We start from the raw sequence: 17,261 nt of genomic DNA, 5'->3' as shown, positions 1-17,261 counted from the left end.
TTCTGAAACCTGCCTCTTTTCTTTAATGACAGAATACTTAAATGTCCCATTAATGTTAGATGTTCCTTTCTTTCTGTCCAGTTCGGGACCAAGACTTTTTGACACAGAATTCAAGTGTTTAGGTGGTTTGGCCAAAGTGGAGAAGGATTTTAGCTACAGATGGAGTTTTAACTCTTGCAGGTTTCTCTTTAACACTTTGTTTTGTGTAAAGGATGCAGGAGTTAGAACTTCCCTCATGTTTCTTCTTTCAGCCTTGTGGCTCAGTGAATCAGAATCAACTCCAGCCATTCCCGCCCTGAGATCTACAAAGCTGGAAAGAAAAGAAATGACGCTCCCGCCATGCCTTCAGCTCCCATCGGAAGGGAAGAAGGTTCCTGCCAGGCCAGAGAGGGAGAGAAGTGGCTGAGGTGTCCAGAGCCTGGAGCTGCACTGCTGAACGAGTGGGACAGATGCTGCCCTTCAGCATTGCAAGAGCTGGAGATCATGGTTGTTCCTCAAAGGATCTAAATGACTGCATTAAAGAATGTGAAGTATAATATGAGATTTCCCTCATATGGACATAGAGTATATAAATTGATTTTCTCTTTTAAGCTTGCTTTGAAAACACTGCTGAGAAGCTGAGGGTGGCCGTGTTGCCAGAGTTGGTGCCAGAGAATCGGTCTGAGGTCCCGGTGGGGCTATCTCTGGCTATCAGCATATATAATCAGGACAGGGGGACTCCCAGGCTTCTGCTGGTACCACCGAACCTTCTTTCCTCCAATGTTGTTTCCGGCACAAGTGACTCTTCCATTTTGCCCCAGGGACCCAGACACAGAGGGCGGCTGGGTCAGGAGATACTGGGCGAAGGCACCTGCCAAAGAAACAAAATATTCAAACAGCTGGGAACTCTGCCATTCCCTGATTCTTCTCCTCAGCTTCCTTGATCTGGGAGGTGAAACAAAGTAAATGCAGAAATAAAGTATTTGGATTTCATCCTTTTCTTTTCTTCTTGTAAGCCCCCTGGATGATGCAACAGATAGAAAGGTGGGCATTTATAAAAGCTGAAATGAATTGTGGAGAGTCAATATAGAAACAGAAAAAAGAAGAGTAAAAGAAAAGGAATCAAGAGAAACCAAAAGGCCGTATTCAAAGGCAGCATTTGCTAAGGGTGGTCCCTTCTGTGCAGAATTGAGCTGCTTTCATGGAGATATGCGGGACACAATTCATAGAATTAAAATCCAAATTAATATGCAAAGATTGAAATCAATTCACAGCTTTTGGGAGAAATCATTCAAGGAACTCCTGCTTTCTTCTACCTGAGCAGTAGGTGAGGAGGGTGAAAAGAAGAGGGGCCGAAAGCATGGTGAGAACCTCAGAAGCTTCTCCTGTGGAGAAGAGGGTGGTTCCGAGCTGGGTTCACCTGGTTCTTTTATCTTCTTTTCCTTGGCAACTCATTTGCATGTAAATCACTTCCTTTCATTAAAAAAACATTCAGACCTTCTTTCTGCTCCAGCTAGATACAGATGGGGGGAAAAGACCGACAAGCAAACTTTGAATGATTTTGGATAACGATGATGATAGAGATAGACATCAAGAGGATGGATGATGTTCTGCAGGATCAAACATTAAGCTTTTGAAAATCAGTTGAAAGTCTTCCACTCCTCATCTGATGCCAGTCCTAATGAATCGGGTAGAATTGATTACCGTATTGATATTCTTAAGTGTACCTATATGCTTTTGCACAATCATCCCGACTAGAGAATTGCCATGTCCCATAGAAGTGGAGACCATTGACGGCCAGGCCCTCAAGGCAGGGCTGATTAGAAGGCTCACAGAACCGGTGCAACTGACAACGGGAGACCACACTGAGTGGATCCAGCTTTATGTTACTGCATCGCTTAATGTGCCTGTAATCCTAGGCACACCTTGGCTGAGGATCCACAACCCGTTGCTGAACTGGACTATGGGAGCAATCTCCTTCCCAGCTAAGGAATGCCAGCACCACAAGATTCAAGCTGCTCTCCGCTCTCTAGCAACCAACACAGTCACGGAAGCAAGGGGGGTCCAGTTGCCAGCCAAGTATGCAGATTTCGCAGACGTTTTCAGAGAACAAGAGGCCACAGCACTACCCCCCCATATGGACTGTGATTGCACCATTGAGTTGATACCAGGAGCCAGGATTCCAGCAAAGAAACAATATCCCATGTCTCCCAAGGAACCAGCCACCTTAAAGGATTACTTGGACTCTAATCTCCAAAAGGGGTTCATCCGACCATCTACTTCCCCAGCCTCTGCTCCTACCTTCTTCGTACCAAAGAAGCCTGACCCGTTGGCACCTGCAACCCAGGAGACACCCGTGAGAGTGGTCCACGATTTCAGTTCCCTCAATAAAATAACAAAAAAAGAATCCTATCCTCTGCCTTTAATCTTGGATCTGCTAGATCGCTTGCAGAAAGCACGCATTTTTACCAGGTTGGATCTCAGGAATGCGTACAATCTGATCCGGATGAAAGAGGGGCACGAATATCTGACTGCCTTCGACACCAGGTTTGGTAAATTTGAGTACCTTGTTTTGCCCTTTGGCTTGTCTAATGCAGGAGCCATATTTTCCAGATTTATGAATCAAATTTTCTCTGATTTACTAGATAAGTATCTGGTCATTTATCTAGATGACATATTAATTTTCTCTGAGGATGCTACAACTCATGTAACCCATGTACGCAATGTCTTACAAAGACTGAGAGAGAACAAGCTGTTCGCCAAGCTAGAGAAGTGTGCCTTTGATTTAACTGAATTACCTTTCCTGGGCTATAAAGTATCAACAGAAGGCATATCCATGGATCCTTCTAAGGTCCAGGCAATTCTCTCTTGGCCACCTCCCCGAAATGTTAAAGATGTACAAAGAATTCTAGGATTTTCCAATTTTTACAGACGGTTCATAAAAAACTTTAGTGACAGGGCTAGACCCCTCACACAGCTTTTGAAGAAAGGATCAAAATTCATTTGGGGGGAGAGAGAGCAAGCAGCCTTCCAAGAATTTAAGCAACTCTTTGCATCCCAGCCGCTGTTAAGACACCCTGACCCCACGAAGCAATTCATAATGCATTCAGATGCTTCCGATATTGCCATTGGGGCAGTGTTATTGCAATATACAAACAAAGCCGAGAATACATTGCTTCCGTGTGCCTTTTTTTCACGCCTGCTCTCACCAGCAGAGAGAAACTATGATGTTTTTAACAAGGAGTTGCTGGCAATTAAAGCAGCATTCCAAGAGTGGAGGCACTGGCTAGAAGGGGCAACCTTTCTGGTGAAAGTTTGCACCGATCACAAGAATTTACAGCTTCTACAAAACACCAGATCCCTCACCCCACGCCAAATCAGAGGGAGCCAGTTTTTCTCCTGTTTCAATTTTGTGATTTCTTATGTGCCCGGGGTGCAAAACTGCTTGGCAGACGCCCTGTCTCGATCCTTTCAGGCAACCCCTGCCACGCACCAGGAGGTACAGGCTACTATATTACAACCTCACAACTTTGATCAGTCTATGAGGGGGAACCAGACAGAGATTTTAGCAGCAGGCAGACAAGCAGAGGACCTATTTACAAGAGTCAGAGCTCAGCGGAAACAGGACCCATATTCCAGGGCCAGGATGGATGACCTCCAGAGGGCCCCGCAAGACACTGCCCCCCCATTCAATGTGGAGGCAGGAATCCTCTGGCATAGTGGGCGATTATATATTCCCCCTTCATTGAGGGAAGAAGTACTGAGACTTTGCCATGACCATCAAACGGCAGGCCACGGAGGTCTTTTCAAAACTCTCCATAGAGCTCTGAGAGACTACTGGTGGCCTAAGATGACTGCAGACATAAAGGGTTACGTTGCTTCTTGTCACACCTGCAGGCGAGCCAAGCCTCTCCCAGGGAAGCCCACAGGACTCTTGCAACCCCTACCCACCCCCAGTAGGCCTTGGGATACAATCTCCATGGATTTCATCACTGATTTACCCCCGGTCCAGGGGCTGACTTCCATACTAGTGGTGGTGGACCTTTTCACAAAAATGGCGCATTTATTCCTTGCAAGGGCCTCCCATCTGCACAAGCCACAGCGCAGTTGTTCATGGACCATGTTTTTAGGTATAGAGGCATGGTGAATCACTTGGTGAGTGACAGAGGCCCACAGTTCACTTCCAGTTTTCTGGAGGGCCCTTTCCAGTCATTAGGGGTCCAGATCCACCTGTCATCATCGCATCATCCTGCTAGTAACGGGCAAGCCGAGAAAATTAACCAATGGTTACAGCAGTATCTCAGGTGTTACACCACTTATCAGCAAGACAATTGGCCAGCCCTGCTCCCCATGGCAGAATTTACTTATAACAACTCTGTGCAATCCTTGACCAAGATGTCCCCTTTCCAGGCACTCTATGGGGTTAACCCCTGGGTGTTGCCCACCTCCTCCCAGCAGGGAGCTGTTCCAGCCGCGGCTGATTTTCTTAAAGAGCAACAAGCCGCACAGGAGTTGTTAAAGGAGCAGCTGAACAGGGCAAAGAGTGCTTACAAGAGAGCTGCAGATGCTCACAGACAAGAGGGGCCAGCAATTGCAGTAGGAGACAGAGTGTGGCTCTCTACCAAGTTTTTGAACTCTACCAGACCCTCCAAGAAATTGGACTCTTACTTATTGTGGGCCCTTTCACTGTGGCGCTGTCATGAGTAAGGATGGCGAACAGGGGGCTCCCATCCAGACTGTCAAGCACATGCGTAGCAGTGAGGAATTAGGTAGCCATTCAAAGAGACACAGATCGGGACCGCCTTAACCTTTGGGGTTTATATGGCTGGGTTTTTCCCACACTTCTTCAGTTTGTTAGGATTCCTGTTATGTGCAAGCAATAAAACATTAGAGACCAGTTCCTTGTCTCAGTGTGTTTCCTGGCAGTTAGGACAGGCGCAGCAGATAAATCCAGTGGCTTATCGTTTACAGCTACCAGCATCCAGGAAAGTCCATCCAGTGTTTCACAGATCATTGCTAGCCAAAGACCCTCCCCCAAGTGCCTTACGATCGCAACTGCCCCCCCCCCCACCTCCAGTAATTGTGGAGGGGGAGGAGGAATATGAAGTCGAGGAAATTCTGGACTCTAGGAAGAGGAGAAGGGGCATCCAATATTTCATACACTGGAAAGAGCACCCTGAGTAAGAGCGCATGTGGGAGAATGCCAGAGATGTACATGCTCCAGCACTGGTTCATCGATTCCATCAGCTTTTCCCTCACAAACCCAAGCCTCGCACTCTACCAGAGATTCCTCACTTGGATGAGCAGGCAGAGGAATTCGTAAGTTTGCACCTTCCACCCCCGCCTGAAGCCTTGACTCCAGTTACAGAGGAGGGGGGGGCGCAGCCCTCCACCTCAGGCGTGCATTTCCCAGGGGGGAGGGGGGACGACTCTTCTAATTATCTAGCTATTTTCCAGCAGCGGCCACCTGGGCCAGAAGCGTTATCAGACCTGGAGAGCAGCACTGATTCGTCCTTGGAGGAGTTTTCCTTTGAAGACTTTCCATCCTTGCCCAGTTCCCATGGGACCTCAGAAGGAGACGTTGAATCTTATCAAGCCTCTGGAAGGGAGGGGGCTGAAATGGAATGTGAATCTGGAGGGGAGGGTGATGTCATGAGTAAGGATGGCGAGCAGGGGGCTCCCATCCAGGCTGTAAAGCGCATGCGTAGTACTGAGGAATTAGGTATCCATTCAAAGAGACACAGATCGGGCCCGCCTTAGCCTTTGGGGTTTATATGTCTGGGTTTTTCCCACGCTTCTTCAGTTTGTTAGGATTTTCTGTTATGTAGCAGTAATAAAACACTAGAGACCTATTCCTTGTCTCAGCGTGGCTCCTGTTTGTTAGGACAGGTCTGAGATCCCGGTGGGCCTCTGGCTATCAGCGTATATAATCAGGACAGGGGGACTCCCCGGCTTCTGCTGGTACCAGTGAACGTTCTTTCCTCCAATTTTGTTTCCTGAACAAGTGATTCCTCCATTTTGCCCCAGGGACACAGAGACGGACAGCGGCTGGGTCAGGAGATACTGGGCGAAGGCACCTGCCAAAGAAACAAAATATTCAACTATCTATCAATTATTCCATTCCCTGATTCTTCTCCTTGACTTCTTTGATTTGGCCAATGAAACAAAGTAAATGAAGGAATAAGGAATTTGGGTTTTATACTTTTCCTCTTCTTGTAAGTCCCCTTGATGATCCATTAGACAGAAAGCAGGAAATTGTAAAAGCCAAAATAAATCTTGGAGAGTCAAAGAAAGAAATGACAGAATACAATAATTGGGAAATACAAACAAAAGAATAAAAGAAAAGGAGGAAAAAGAAATAAAAAGGCCACAGTCAAACGTAGCATTTGCTAACGGTGGTCCCTTTTGTGCAGAATTCAGCTGCTTTCATGGAGATATGCAGGACACCATTCATAGAATTAAAATCGGGATTAAGAAGCAAAGATTGAAATCAATTAACAGTCGATGGGAGAAATCACGCAAGGAAACTCTCTTTTCTTCTACCTGAGCAGCAGGTGAGGAGGGTGAAGAGAAGAGGGGCCGAAAGGACGGTGAGAAACTCGGAAGCTTCTCTGGCTGGGAAGAAGGTGGCTCTGAGCTGGGTTCTCCTGATCCTTTTATCTCCTTTTCCCTTGCAATCATTTCCTTTCATTAAAAAACATTCAGACCTTCTTTCTGCTCCAGCTAGACACAGATGGGGGGAAAAGACCGACAAGCAAACTTTGAATGATCTTGGAGAACGATGATGATAGAGATAGACATAAAAGGATGGATGATGTTCTGCAGGATCAGATGTTAAACCTTTGAAAATCAGTTGACAGTCTTCCACTCCTCATCTGATGCCAGTCCAAATGAATCGGGTAGAATTGATTACCGTATTGATATTCTTAACTCTACCTATATCCTTGTGCACAATCATGCACGTTATTCTGAGAGAAGTGACATATCTCCCCTTTGTTGGCATTGTTGACACACAAAAAGCAAAATAAGATCAGAATATTTCCATGATCTAAATTTTGATCTGTTTCATCTTCCAATTCCTTCCTTAAAAAGTGAGATCTAAAAAAGGAGAGCCGCCCCCCCCAATTTGGAAAGTGATCAAGGCCTGGTGAAGCACGGCTTTTGAGAGAGAAACCCATGGAAGCTCATTAACTGTGGCTCATTAACTGTGGCATTTCATTGAAGGCGGTGTCTGGGAGAAGGTAGAGGTAGAGGTAGAGGTAGAGGTAGAGTTATCTCTTTCTCTATTTAGTCCTGGACCTCCACCTAGAAGATCATCTTGTGCAACCTTCAAGCATCTAGACAATGGCGGAAAGTGATACAAGGTTGCCTAAAAGCAAAACAGGAGTCAGGGAGACTTTCCAAGCCTTCTCTAACTCTTCCTTTTTGTTGTTTACAAAACAGTTTTGCAGCACCGTCACAAGTCCGAACAGTCGCTAAAGGAATGGTGTGAAGCAAGGACTACCTGTAATTGAAAGAAATGAGTGATTTCTGTCCTTCCTTTGATGAAAGTGAAAGAGGAGGAAGAGGAATTCAGCTTTCCTCTGTCCCTCCAGGGGAATTATAGGACAAAACAGGAACCGGAGACCTCTCTGGCCTTCAGACGTGGTTGGTGACTCTCCTTTCACTGGGGAAGCTGGAACTGTGGCTCGGCCCACGCCCCACAGTCAACAAAGGCGTGAGCAGCACGAACACGAACCGTTTTTCAAATGCCTCCTCCCATCACGGTCTTCCCTGTGCTTGGCTGCACTTTTGTTGTTTATTCGTTTAGTCGCTTCCGACTCTTCGTGACTTCATGGACCAGCCCACGCCAGAGCTTCCTGTCGGTCGTCAACACCCCCAGCTCCCCCAGGGATGGGTCCGTCACCTCTAGAATGTCATCCGTCCACCTGGCCCTTGGTCGGCCCCTCTTCCTTTTGCCCTCCACTCTCCCCAGCATCAGCATCTTCTCCAGGGTGTCCTGTCTTCTCATTATGTGGCCAAAGTATTTCAGTTTTGCCTTTAATACCATTCCCTCAAGTGAGCAGTCTGGCTTTATTGCCTGGAGTATGGACTGGTTTGATGTTCTTGCAGCCCAAGGCACTCTCAGAATTTTCCTCCACACCACAGTTCAAAAGCATCGATCTTCCTTCGCTCAGCCTTCCTTATGGTCCAGCTCTCACAGCCATATGTTACTACAGGGAACACCATTGCTTTAACTATGCGGACCTTTGTTGTCAGTGTGATGTCTCTGCTCTTAACTATTTGATCAAGATTGGTCATTGCTCTTCTCCCAAGGATAACTCTTCCTTTAAATCTGGCCAATCTTTTGAGCAAGTGTCTGAAAGGCAAGAGAGTTTTATTTCGCTGACTCCGCAGAGTTCAGGAAGGCATGAGGGCTCAGACCTGAGGGCTAGGCAGGCCTAAAACTGACTTGGAGGAAATTGTGAGGGTTGCAGAGGAACTGGAGGGCAGCCCCTCTCAGCTCTACCTCAAAATAGAGCCCTCCCTCTGAGCCTGAAAGAAAAGGGCTGCCAATTGAAGAACTGAATTTAAAGAATTGTTTCCTGAAAGCTTCTGTTGCTTTTTGCACTGGCGGTTTTGGTCTCAGTTCCTCTTGAGTTTGTATCACTGTGGAACACTGTACTTGGGTGATACCACACAGCACAGTAATAAGCAGCCTCGTCTTCTGGCTGGACGTTGCTGATGGTCAAATACCATTTATTTTGGCTGCCCTCCTTGGAGGCAGAGAAGCGGCTGAGGTCTCCAGAGCCTGGAGTTGCACTGTTGTAGTAAGCATAAAGGAATCTGGGAGGACCTCCTTCTTTCTGTTGATGCCACGATTGCCAATAAGATTGTACTTGTCCACTGCTCAGGGAACAGGAGAGTTTAACTGTCTGTCCAGGGGAAGGTGACATGGAGGATTCCTGAATCACCGTAGGCTGAGACCTGGATCCTGGAGGAAGAATAATGCTATAAATGTGTGTTCTCGGGTTCAGAATCTGGGGAAAGGAGTTGTGTTGGGTTCTCCTTCACTCACCTGTGCACCAGATGCCCAGAAGGACAAGGAGAGACGCTCCCAACATGTTGAGCAGTTCTCGGGTTTCTGGAGATGGAGCCAATGAGTGAATGCAAGTGAGCTTTATTGGGGCTTCTTATATCCACCCTGCTTGTTTCATGAAGCATTTGCATACCTAGCTCCTCCCCCTGCTTTCCTGATGTCTCATTGGTCCATTTCTTATAGCAGAGGGGAACGTTCAGACAGGTGATGCTTCCTAACTTTCTTGCCTGAAGCTCTCTTAAAGACGCAGTGATGCAGTGCTACAGATATGGATGTCCTTGGTAGAGTCCCATTCAGGTTTTAATCAGCTCTGACCCTGTTTAGCTTTTCCAAGATCACCCATGTTTGGTCCGGTTTATAGATTAGTGAGTTGGCTCAGTGGGATTCAGGAGAAGGGTGGGAAAACATTGTGTTCGTTATCTCACTTTCTAGATTTAAGAGAGCTTCTGAAAGTCCCTGGGCTTCAGGGGACACAGGAGATCCTTGGATATTGCCGTCTTGTGCCATCCTTGTTATTGCTCAAAAGATTTGAAGGACCATATTAAAGAATGTGGGTTATAGTGGAAGAGCTCCTCCAAGTGGTCACAGGGAGGAGAATATCAGTAGATTTTCTCTTTCTAACCTAAACCTTCCTCTGAAATGGGAATCTTTTCTTTAATGACTCAGTGCCTGAATATTCCATTCAAGTTGTTGGTTCCTTTGTTCTGGTCCAGTCGGAAATGAAGACTTTTAGACCAAAACTTCAAGTCTTTAGGTGGTTTGGCCATAGCTGAGAAGAAGTTATACTGCAAGTGAACTTTTCAACCTTGCTGTCTTTATTCTAACACGTGGTTTTGTGTACAGGATGTGGAGGAAGACAATGGCACACAGCTCCCCCATCTGCTCAGTTTTCCAAGGTCTGCGATATTTCCCCTCGGTGTTGCTTCATTGACCGTTAGAATTTAGGTCATGAGGGGTGTGGGGCAAAAAGCGGGAGGGAGTGATGTTCCTACCATTCTTTCAGCTGCTATCAGAAGGGACCAAAGCAGATGCTTGGGCAGAGTCTTCTCTTCATGTCATTGGTGTGTGAAAAGGCATAGAGTGATGATAGGGAGGTGTGATTATGCCACTGTCTGAATTGACCTTCACTGTAGAATCGTGATGGGCAAAATACATCAGAATCATTTGTATCCTTTTACTTTTGTTTAAGAGTGAATTGATATTTGTTGCAAAAAGAGAACTTGGGGTTTACCAAGACTGAGATAATAACACTGCTGGCTCTGAAGTCATCGCTGCATGACATTTTACGAGGCCAGGTGGATGGTGAGTTCAGGGCGAAAGGAAACTGTTCTCCAAGCAGCTCAGGGGAGAGATTTTGTCTCACTTCTGCAAGGGACTGTATCACTGTGGATACCTCCAGTTGCTGCCACTCCCGTAAGCACCACCACAGTAGTAATCCGCCTCATCATCAGCCTGGAGGCTGGCAATTGTTAAGTAGGCTGCATTGGCAGAGGTGTCCTTGGACCCCGTGAACCGGCCGTTGCTGTTGGCATCGTAGAGAAGGTATTTGGGGCTCTTTCCAGGCTGTTGTTGGTACCAAAATATGTAATAACTGCCCACCTGGCTGTCCCGGCTCATGGTGCATGAGATCTTTGCTGATTGTCCCAGGGGAGATGATTGGGCAGCAGGTTGAGTCAAGGTGTACTGTGAATGGGCCCCTGAAATTAGAAAAGGAAGATTGTGGAATAGAAAGAGCATATATCACCTTCAGCAGTAGCTCCTGAAGAGCTGCCCGAATTCAAATGCAGGTAGTCTTCCAACAGCCTCCTCCACACATCGGTCAGGTACTCTGTGTGGATGTGGATGCGTTTGAATCCAGTGTGGCTCTCAGATTAGCATTAAATGACCCCTGATACATTCCAAGCCTTAAATACTGGCAGAGACAACATCAGAAGTGAGCATTCCTCCTAAATTACCTGTGCTCCATGTGAATAAGAAAGCCAAGAGTAGAGTCCACGCCATGTTGGAGAACGGAGCTTTCTGGGAAACTCTGACTGGGAGACTGGAAAGTTCCCTTTAAGCCCCCAGGAATCTGGGTCCACCCATTTATGCAAATTCAGCTTGCATTTTTTTAGCTGCATTTGGGTAAGACCAATTGCCTTTGGAGGAAAGACATGGCTTCACGTTCCTCTTTTCATTTCTTGTTTGCTTCATCTCTCCTTCCCCTCCAAAACCTTCAGTGTGTGCTTCCCATTTTCCCCGGCCATCTGCTCTGGCTGCAGACCTTGTTCAGAACTGGCCATAAAATGGATGCTGGGTGTTCTCTTCTCTTGCAAGAGGTGGGTAGCCAGGGAAAGTAAGAAGGAAGAATGTTGGTCAGGAGGAGGTGAATCCGATGCATTGCCTTAGAGTTTCGCTCCTTGAGCAGAATTGATCAACATATTGTGCTCATCTGGATAATATAATCATATGTCCACAGAGGGCGATCCAGGCTACAGGGACATCCATGTTTTGCTGCGTAATGCAACCACATTTGTCCTTCTGCAAGCGCTAAAATGTTTGCAAACTCTCCAATGTTCCTCATGGAGTTTTCATGTCAAGAAAAGGTCTCCTCCCTAGCGAGTCCTTGCTTGGCCTCTTTCTTTCTTTTGCCTGCACTCGAAGCCCTTTGAAGAAACAGCTCTGTCTTGGTCCAGGCACCTGAGCTTCTTCGAGCCAACACAGAAAAGGGAGTTCCTTTGCTGGAGCAGCCTTTTGACTTCCCTCCCCTCAGCCTGTATCATTGCCCAGTGAGCACTATCCCACACCTTGGAGTATATTCTGCATCATGCTGTGCTCGGGCACTAGGGATGCTTCAGATGGTCTTGTTGCAGGAGTTGGGGCCAGAGAATCCGTCTGAGATCCCTGTGGACCTCTCGCTGCCCTCATACGGCATGAGGAGAGGACCTTTCTCAAGATCGATTGATATCAGGGCACCGTGTTCTCCCAATGCTGTTTCTTGAAGAACTGACTTGCATAATTCAGAGAAAAACTTCCCTAAAGCCCTGGTAACATTCTCTAAGCTCATGTCCCTCCACTTTGTCCAGCAAGTGTTTAGAAGAGGCAGAAAAGGAGAATGAGAAGAAATAGTTCACTAGGAGAGATCCCAATGTTTGAGAAAACATCTTTCCCTTTTAAAGAGTCTAGAAAGCCTCCCCTATTGAATCAGGTCCTTCCTCCTAATGATGACATCCCATCAAATCCAGAATAGGGTAGAAAATCTGATAGGAGTGAACAAAAAGCAAGCAGGAGCCAGGAACTCATTCAGTTATTGGCCAGAGTGAGGTCATCCTATTCTGATCAAGCGTCTTCCAGGCAACAGAGTCCTCTTCCATTAACCCAGAAGAGATCAGAAAGCCAAAGGTTGGTGCTCATCCATGAGGGCTTATCCTTGACTGAGAGGAAGTCCTTAGGATCGCTCGTGGTTATGAAAGCAGCCCCACTTTGCCATTCATGGAAAGAGCTCACATTCCTTGAGTTTTTTTCCTGAACTTGAAAGGGAAGCGTTGCGGCTGCTGGAACTGAAATGTGTCAATTCTCTTGACTTCTAAGAGCTGCTGTAGCCTTTTGCTTTGGAGGTTTCGGTCTCAGTTCCTCTGCTGTTTAACAGAGTGGAAGAGCTCCTCCAGGTGGTCCCAGAGAGGGGAGGATCAGCCCATTTTCTCTTTGGAGCTTAAACCTTTACTGAACCCTGCCTCTTTTCTTTAATGATGGAATACTTGAATGTTCCATTAAAGTTAGATGTTCCTTTTGTGAGACTAGGCTAAAGCTGCCATTAACTAAAGATGGAGCAGACACGTAGGCAGAGAGGACAAAAGCCAGGAAACTTGTCTAAAAGATCCCTTCAGGGAAGCAGACAAGTTGGAAGCAAGCCGGTAAGGACACAAAGGAAAAATGTCCCCTGAACCAGACAAAGGAAGTTGGGCCTGAGCACATGGAGACCCCCAGCCCAATCCCGTCAACTGCTACCAGACTTGTAATTAACAAGGCCAGAGTAGCTGCCAGTCTTGTGAATCAGCAAAGCAAGAACTTTTGGGGATAAAAGGGGTCCCAAAGCTCACCTGCTCCTGGAGTCATCTTTGGATCCAGACTTGGCAGCTTCCATCCCTCCAGCTAGTGCCTGGCAGCCCAGTTGAGATGGACACGGATCAGTGTGGATGAGCGTTTGTGTCTCTGTGTGTGCGGGTGTGAGAAAGAGCAATGTACCTTGTACCCAGTAAAGTTTTGCTGTTACTTTAAGTTCACTTATCTCCACCACACAAGAGGCCTCGTGTGGCGCAGAGTGATGGGCGGCGGTATTGCAACCGGAACTCTCCCCGCAACCTGAGTTTGATCCCAGCGGAAGCTGGATCCTCCCTCGGGCAGCCGGCTCAGGTCGACTCAGCCTTCCATCCTTCCGAGGTCGGCAAAATGAGTACCCGGCTTGCTGGGGAAGGTGACGGCTGAGGAAGGCAGTGGCAAGCCACCCTGCTCCATAGTCTGCCAAGAAAACGTCGCGAAAGCGGTGTCTCCCCCCGAGGGTCAGACGGGACTCGGTGCTTGCACAGGGGACCTTTCGCCTTTTTCTCACTGTGTATTTCAAAGAACCCGTTATGCCTCAGTGTTCGGTTGGAAGTTCTTTGTGTGTGTCCCCAATTATAAGCCAAATCTTGGGAGCAGGTTACTTGTGTGGGGAGCCCTTTCTCTCTATCTAGTTGGGAACCAAGACTTTTTGACACAGAATCCAAGTCATTATGCGGTTTGGCTAAAACAGAGATGGATTTAAACTACAAATGGAGTTTTAACTCTTGCAGTTTTCTTTGTAACACTGTTACAGAATTAAACTGTTGAAAATCAGTTGACAGTCTTCCACTCCTCATCTGATGCCAGTCCAAATGAATTGGGTAGAATTGATTATCGTATTGATATTCTTAAGTGTACCTATATCCTTGTGCACAATCATCCACGTTATAGTGAGAGAAATGACATAACTCTGCTTTGCTGGCATAGTTAATAAACACACACACACAAAGTTCAGACTATTTCCATGATCTAAATTTTTGATCTTTTTCATCTCCCAATTCCTTCCTTAAAGAATGAGATCTAAAAATGGAGAGCTGCCCCCCCCCCGCCAAATTTGGAAAGTGATCAAGGCCTGGTGAAGCACGGCTTTTGAGAGAGAAACCCATGGAAGCTGATTAACTGTGGCTCATTAACTGTGGCATTTCCTTGTCTGGGAGAAGCTATATGTATAGGTCGAGGTCGAGGTCGAGGTCTCGGTTGAGGTCGAGTTATCTGTTCCTATATTTAGTCCTGAACCTCCACTTAGAAGTTCATCTTGCTCAATATTCAACCATCTTGTCAATTGCTGAAAGTGATACAAGGTTGCCTAAAAACAAAACAGGACTCAGAAAGAGTTTCCAGGCCTTCTCTAACTCTTTCCCCTATTCCAGCCAATCTTTTGAGCAAGTGTCTCCAAGGCAAGAGAGTTTTATTTCATTGACTCCGCAGAGTTCCGGAAGGCATGAAGACTGAGACTTGAGCGCTAGGCAGGCCTAAAGCTGACTTGGAGGAGATTGTGAGTGTTGCAGAGGAATCAGAGGGCAGCCCCTCTTGGCCGTTCCTCAAAACAGAGTAAGGACACTGAGCCTTCCCTGTGAGCCTGACAGAAAAGGGCTTAACTGTCTGTCCAGGGGAAGGTGACATGGAGGATTCCTGAATCACCGTAGGCTGAGACCTGGATCCTGGAGGAAGAATAATGCTATAAATGTGTGTTCTCGGGTTCAGAATCTGGGGAAAGGAGTTGTGTTGGGTTCTCCTTCACTCACCTGTGCACCAGATGCCCAGAAGGACAAGGAGAGATGCTCCCAACATGTTGAGCAGTTCTCGGGTTTCTGGAGATGGAGCCAATGAGTGAATGCAAGTGAGCTTTATTGGGGCTTCTTATATCAACCCTGCTTGTTTCATGAAGCATTTGCATACCTAGCTCCTCCCCCTGCATTCCTGATGTCTCATTGGTCCATTTCTTATAGCAGAGGGGAACGTTCAGACAGGTGATGCTTCCTAACTTTCTTGCCTGAAGCTCTCTTAAAGACGCAGTGATGCAGTGCTACAGATATGGATGTCCTTGGTAGAGTCCCATTCAGGTTTTAATCAGCTCTGACCCTGTTTAGCTTTTCCAAGATCACCCATGTTTGGTCCGGTTTATAGATTAGTGAGTTGGCTCAGTGGGATTCAGGAGAAGGGTGGGAAAACATTGTGTTCGTTATCTCACTTTCTAGATTTAAGAGAGCTTCTGAAAGTCCCTGGGCTTCAGGGGACACAGGAGATCCTTGGATATTGCCGTCTTGTGCCATCCTTGTTATTGCTCAAAAGATTTGAAGGACCATATTAAAGAATGTGGGTTATAGTGGAGGAGCTCCTCCAAGTGGTCACAGGGAGGAGAATATCAGTAGATTTTCTCTTTCTAACCTAAACCTTCCTCTGAAATGGGAATCTTTTCTTTAATGACTCAGTGCCTGAATATTCCATTCAAGTTGTTGGTTCCTTTGTTCTGGTCCAGTCGGAAATGAAGACTTTTAGACCAAAACTCCAAGTCTTTAGGTGGTTTGGCCATAGCTGAGAAAAATTTATACTGCAAGTGAACTTTTCAACCTTGCTGTCTTTATTCTAACACGTGGTTTTGTGTACAGGATGTGGAGGAAGACAATGGCACACAGCTCCCCCATCTGCTCAGTTTTCCAAGGTCTGCGATATTTCCCCTCGGTGTTGCTTCATTGACCGTTAGAATTTAAGTCATGAGGGGTGTGGGGCAAAAAGCGTGAGGGAGTGATGTTCCTACCATTCTTTCAGCTGCTATCAGAAGGGACCAAAGCAGATGCTTGGGCAGAGTCTTATCTTCATGTCATTGGTGTGTGAAAAGGCATAGAGTGATGATAGGGAGGTGTGATTATGCCACTGTCTGAATTGACCTTCACTGTAGAATCGTGATGGGCAAAATACATCAGAATCATTTGTATCCTTTTACTTTTGTTTAAGAGTAAATTGATATTTGTTGCAAAAAGAGAACTTGGGGTTCACCAAGACTGAGATAATAACACTGCTGGCTCTGAAGTCATTGCTGCATGACGTTTTACGAGGCCAGGTGGATGGTGAGTTCAGGGCGAAAGGAAACTGTTCTCCAAGCAGCTCAGGGGAGAGATTTTGTCTCACTTCTGCAAGTGTCTGTATCACTGTGGATACCTGAAGTTGCTGCCACTCCCGTAAGCACCACCACAGTAGTAATCCGCCTCATCATCAGCCTGGAAGCTGGCAATTGTTAAGTAGGCTGCATTGGCAGAGGTGTCCTTGGACCCCGTGAACCGGCCATTGCTGTTGCTATCATAGAGAAGGTATTTTGGGCTCTTTCCAGGGTGTTGTTGGTACCAAGCTATGCTATAACTGCCCACCTGGCTGTCCCGGCTCATGGTGCATGAGATCTTTGCTGATTGTCCCAGGGGAGATGATTGGGCAGCAGGCTGAGTCAAGGTGTACTGTGAATGGGCCCCTGAAATTAGAAAATGAAGATTGTGGAATGGAAATAGCATATATCACCTTCAGCAGTATCTCCTCAAGAGCTGCCCGAATTCAAATGCAGGCTAGTCTTCCAACAGCCTCCTCCACTATTCAGTCAGGTACTCTGTGTAGCTGTGAATGGGTGTGAAACCAGTGTGGCCCTCAGATCAGCATTATGTCCCCTCTGCAGGTTGGCTCGATATTTTCCTAGCCTTGAATTCTGGCAGAAATAAAATGAGATGTGAGCATTCCTCCTAAATTACCTGTGCTCCATGTGAAGAAGAAGGCCAAGAGCAGAGTCCACGCCATGATGGAGAATGGAGCTTTCTGGGGAACTCTGACTGGGAGACTGGAAGGTTCCCTTTAAACCCCCAGGAATCTGGGTCCGCCCATTTATGCAAATTCTGCTGACATCTCATTAGCTGTGTTTGGATAAGACCAATTGCCTTTGGAGGAAAGATGTGGCTTCACGTTCCTCTTTTCATCTCCTGTTTGCTTCATCCCACCTTCCCCTCCAAAGACTTCGGTGTGTGTTTCCCACTTTCCCCGGCCATCTGCTCTGGCTGCAGACCTTGTTCAGATCTGGCCATAAACTGGATCCCGGATGTTCTCTTCTGTTGCCAGAGGTGGGTAGCCAGGCAGAGCCAGAAGG

The 17,261-nt window shown here is 46.8% G+C and overlaps 1 pseudogene and 2 gene segments (V, D, J or C); all 3 read right to left on the bottom strand.

Annotated features, from left to right (window-relative positions):
• Positions 1-586: 586 nt before the first annotated feature.
• On the bottom strand, positions 587-1,341 carry LOC134505905 (immunoglobulin lambda variable 3-21-like; annotated as a pseudogene).
• Positions 1,342-10,438: 9,097 nt separating this feature from the next.
• LOC134505904 (immunoglobulin lambda variable 5-37-like) lies at positions 10,439-11,074 on the bottom strand. The segment is given in 2 exon segments: positions 10,439-10,755; positions 11,014-11,074. Coding segments are annotated over 2 exon segments (363 nt in total).
• Positions 11,075-16,284: 5,210 nt separating this feature from the next.
• On the bottom strand, positions 16,285-16,955 carry LOC134505903 (immunoglobulin lambda variable 2-23-like). The segment is given in 2 exon segments: positions 16,285-16,601; positions 16,873-16,955. Coding segments are annotated over 2 exon segments (363 nt in total).
• Between the last annotated feature and the right edge of the window lie 306 nt (positions 16,956-17,261).

This window comes from Candoia aspera, chromosome 15 (assembly GCF_035149785.1).
Source record: "Candoia aspera isolate rCanAsp1 chromosome 15, rCanAsp1.hap2, whole genome shotgun sequence".
Taxonomy (NCBI): Eukaryota; Metazoa; Chordata; class Lepidosauria; order Squamata; family Boidae; genus Candoia; species Candoia aspera.
Note: the sequence above shows the minus strand (reverse complement) of the source record. Positions and strands in the feature narration are given on the sequence as shown.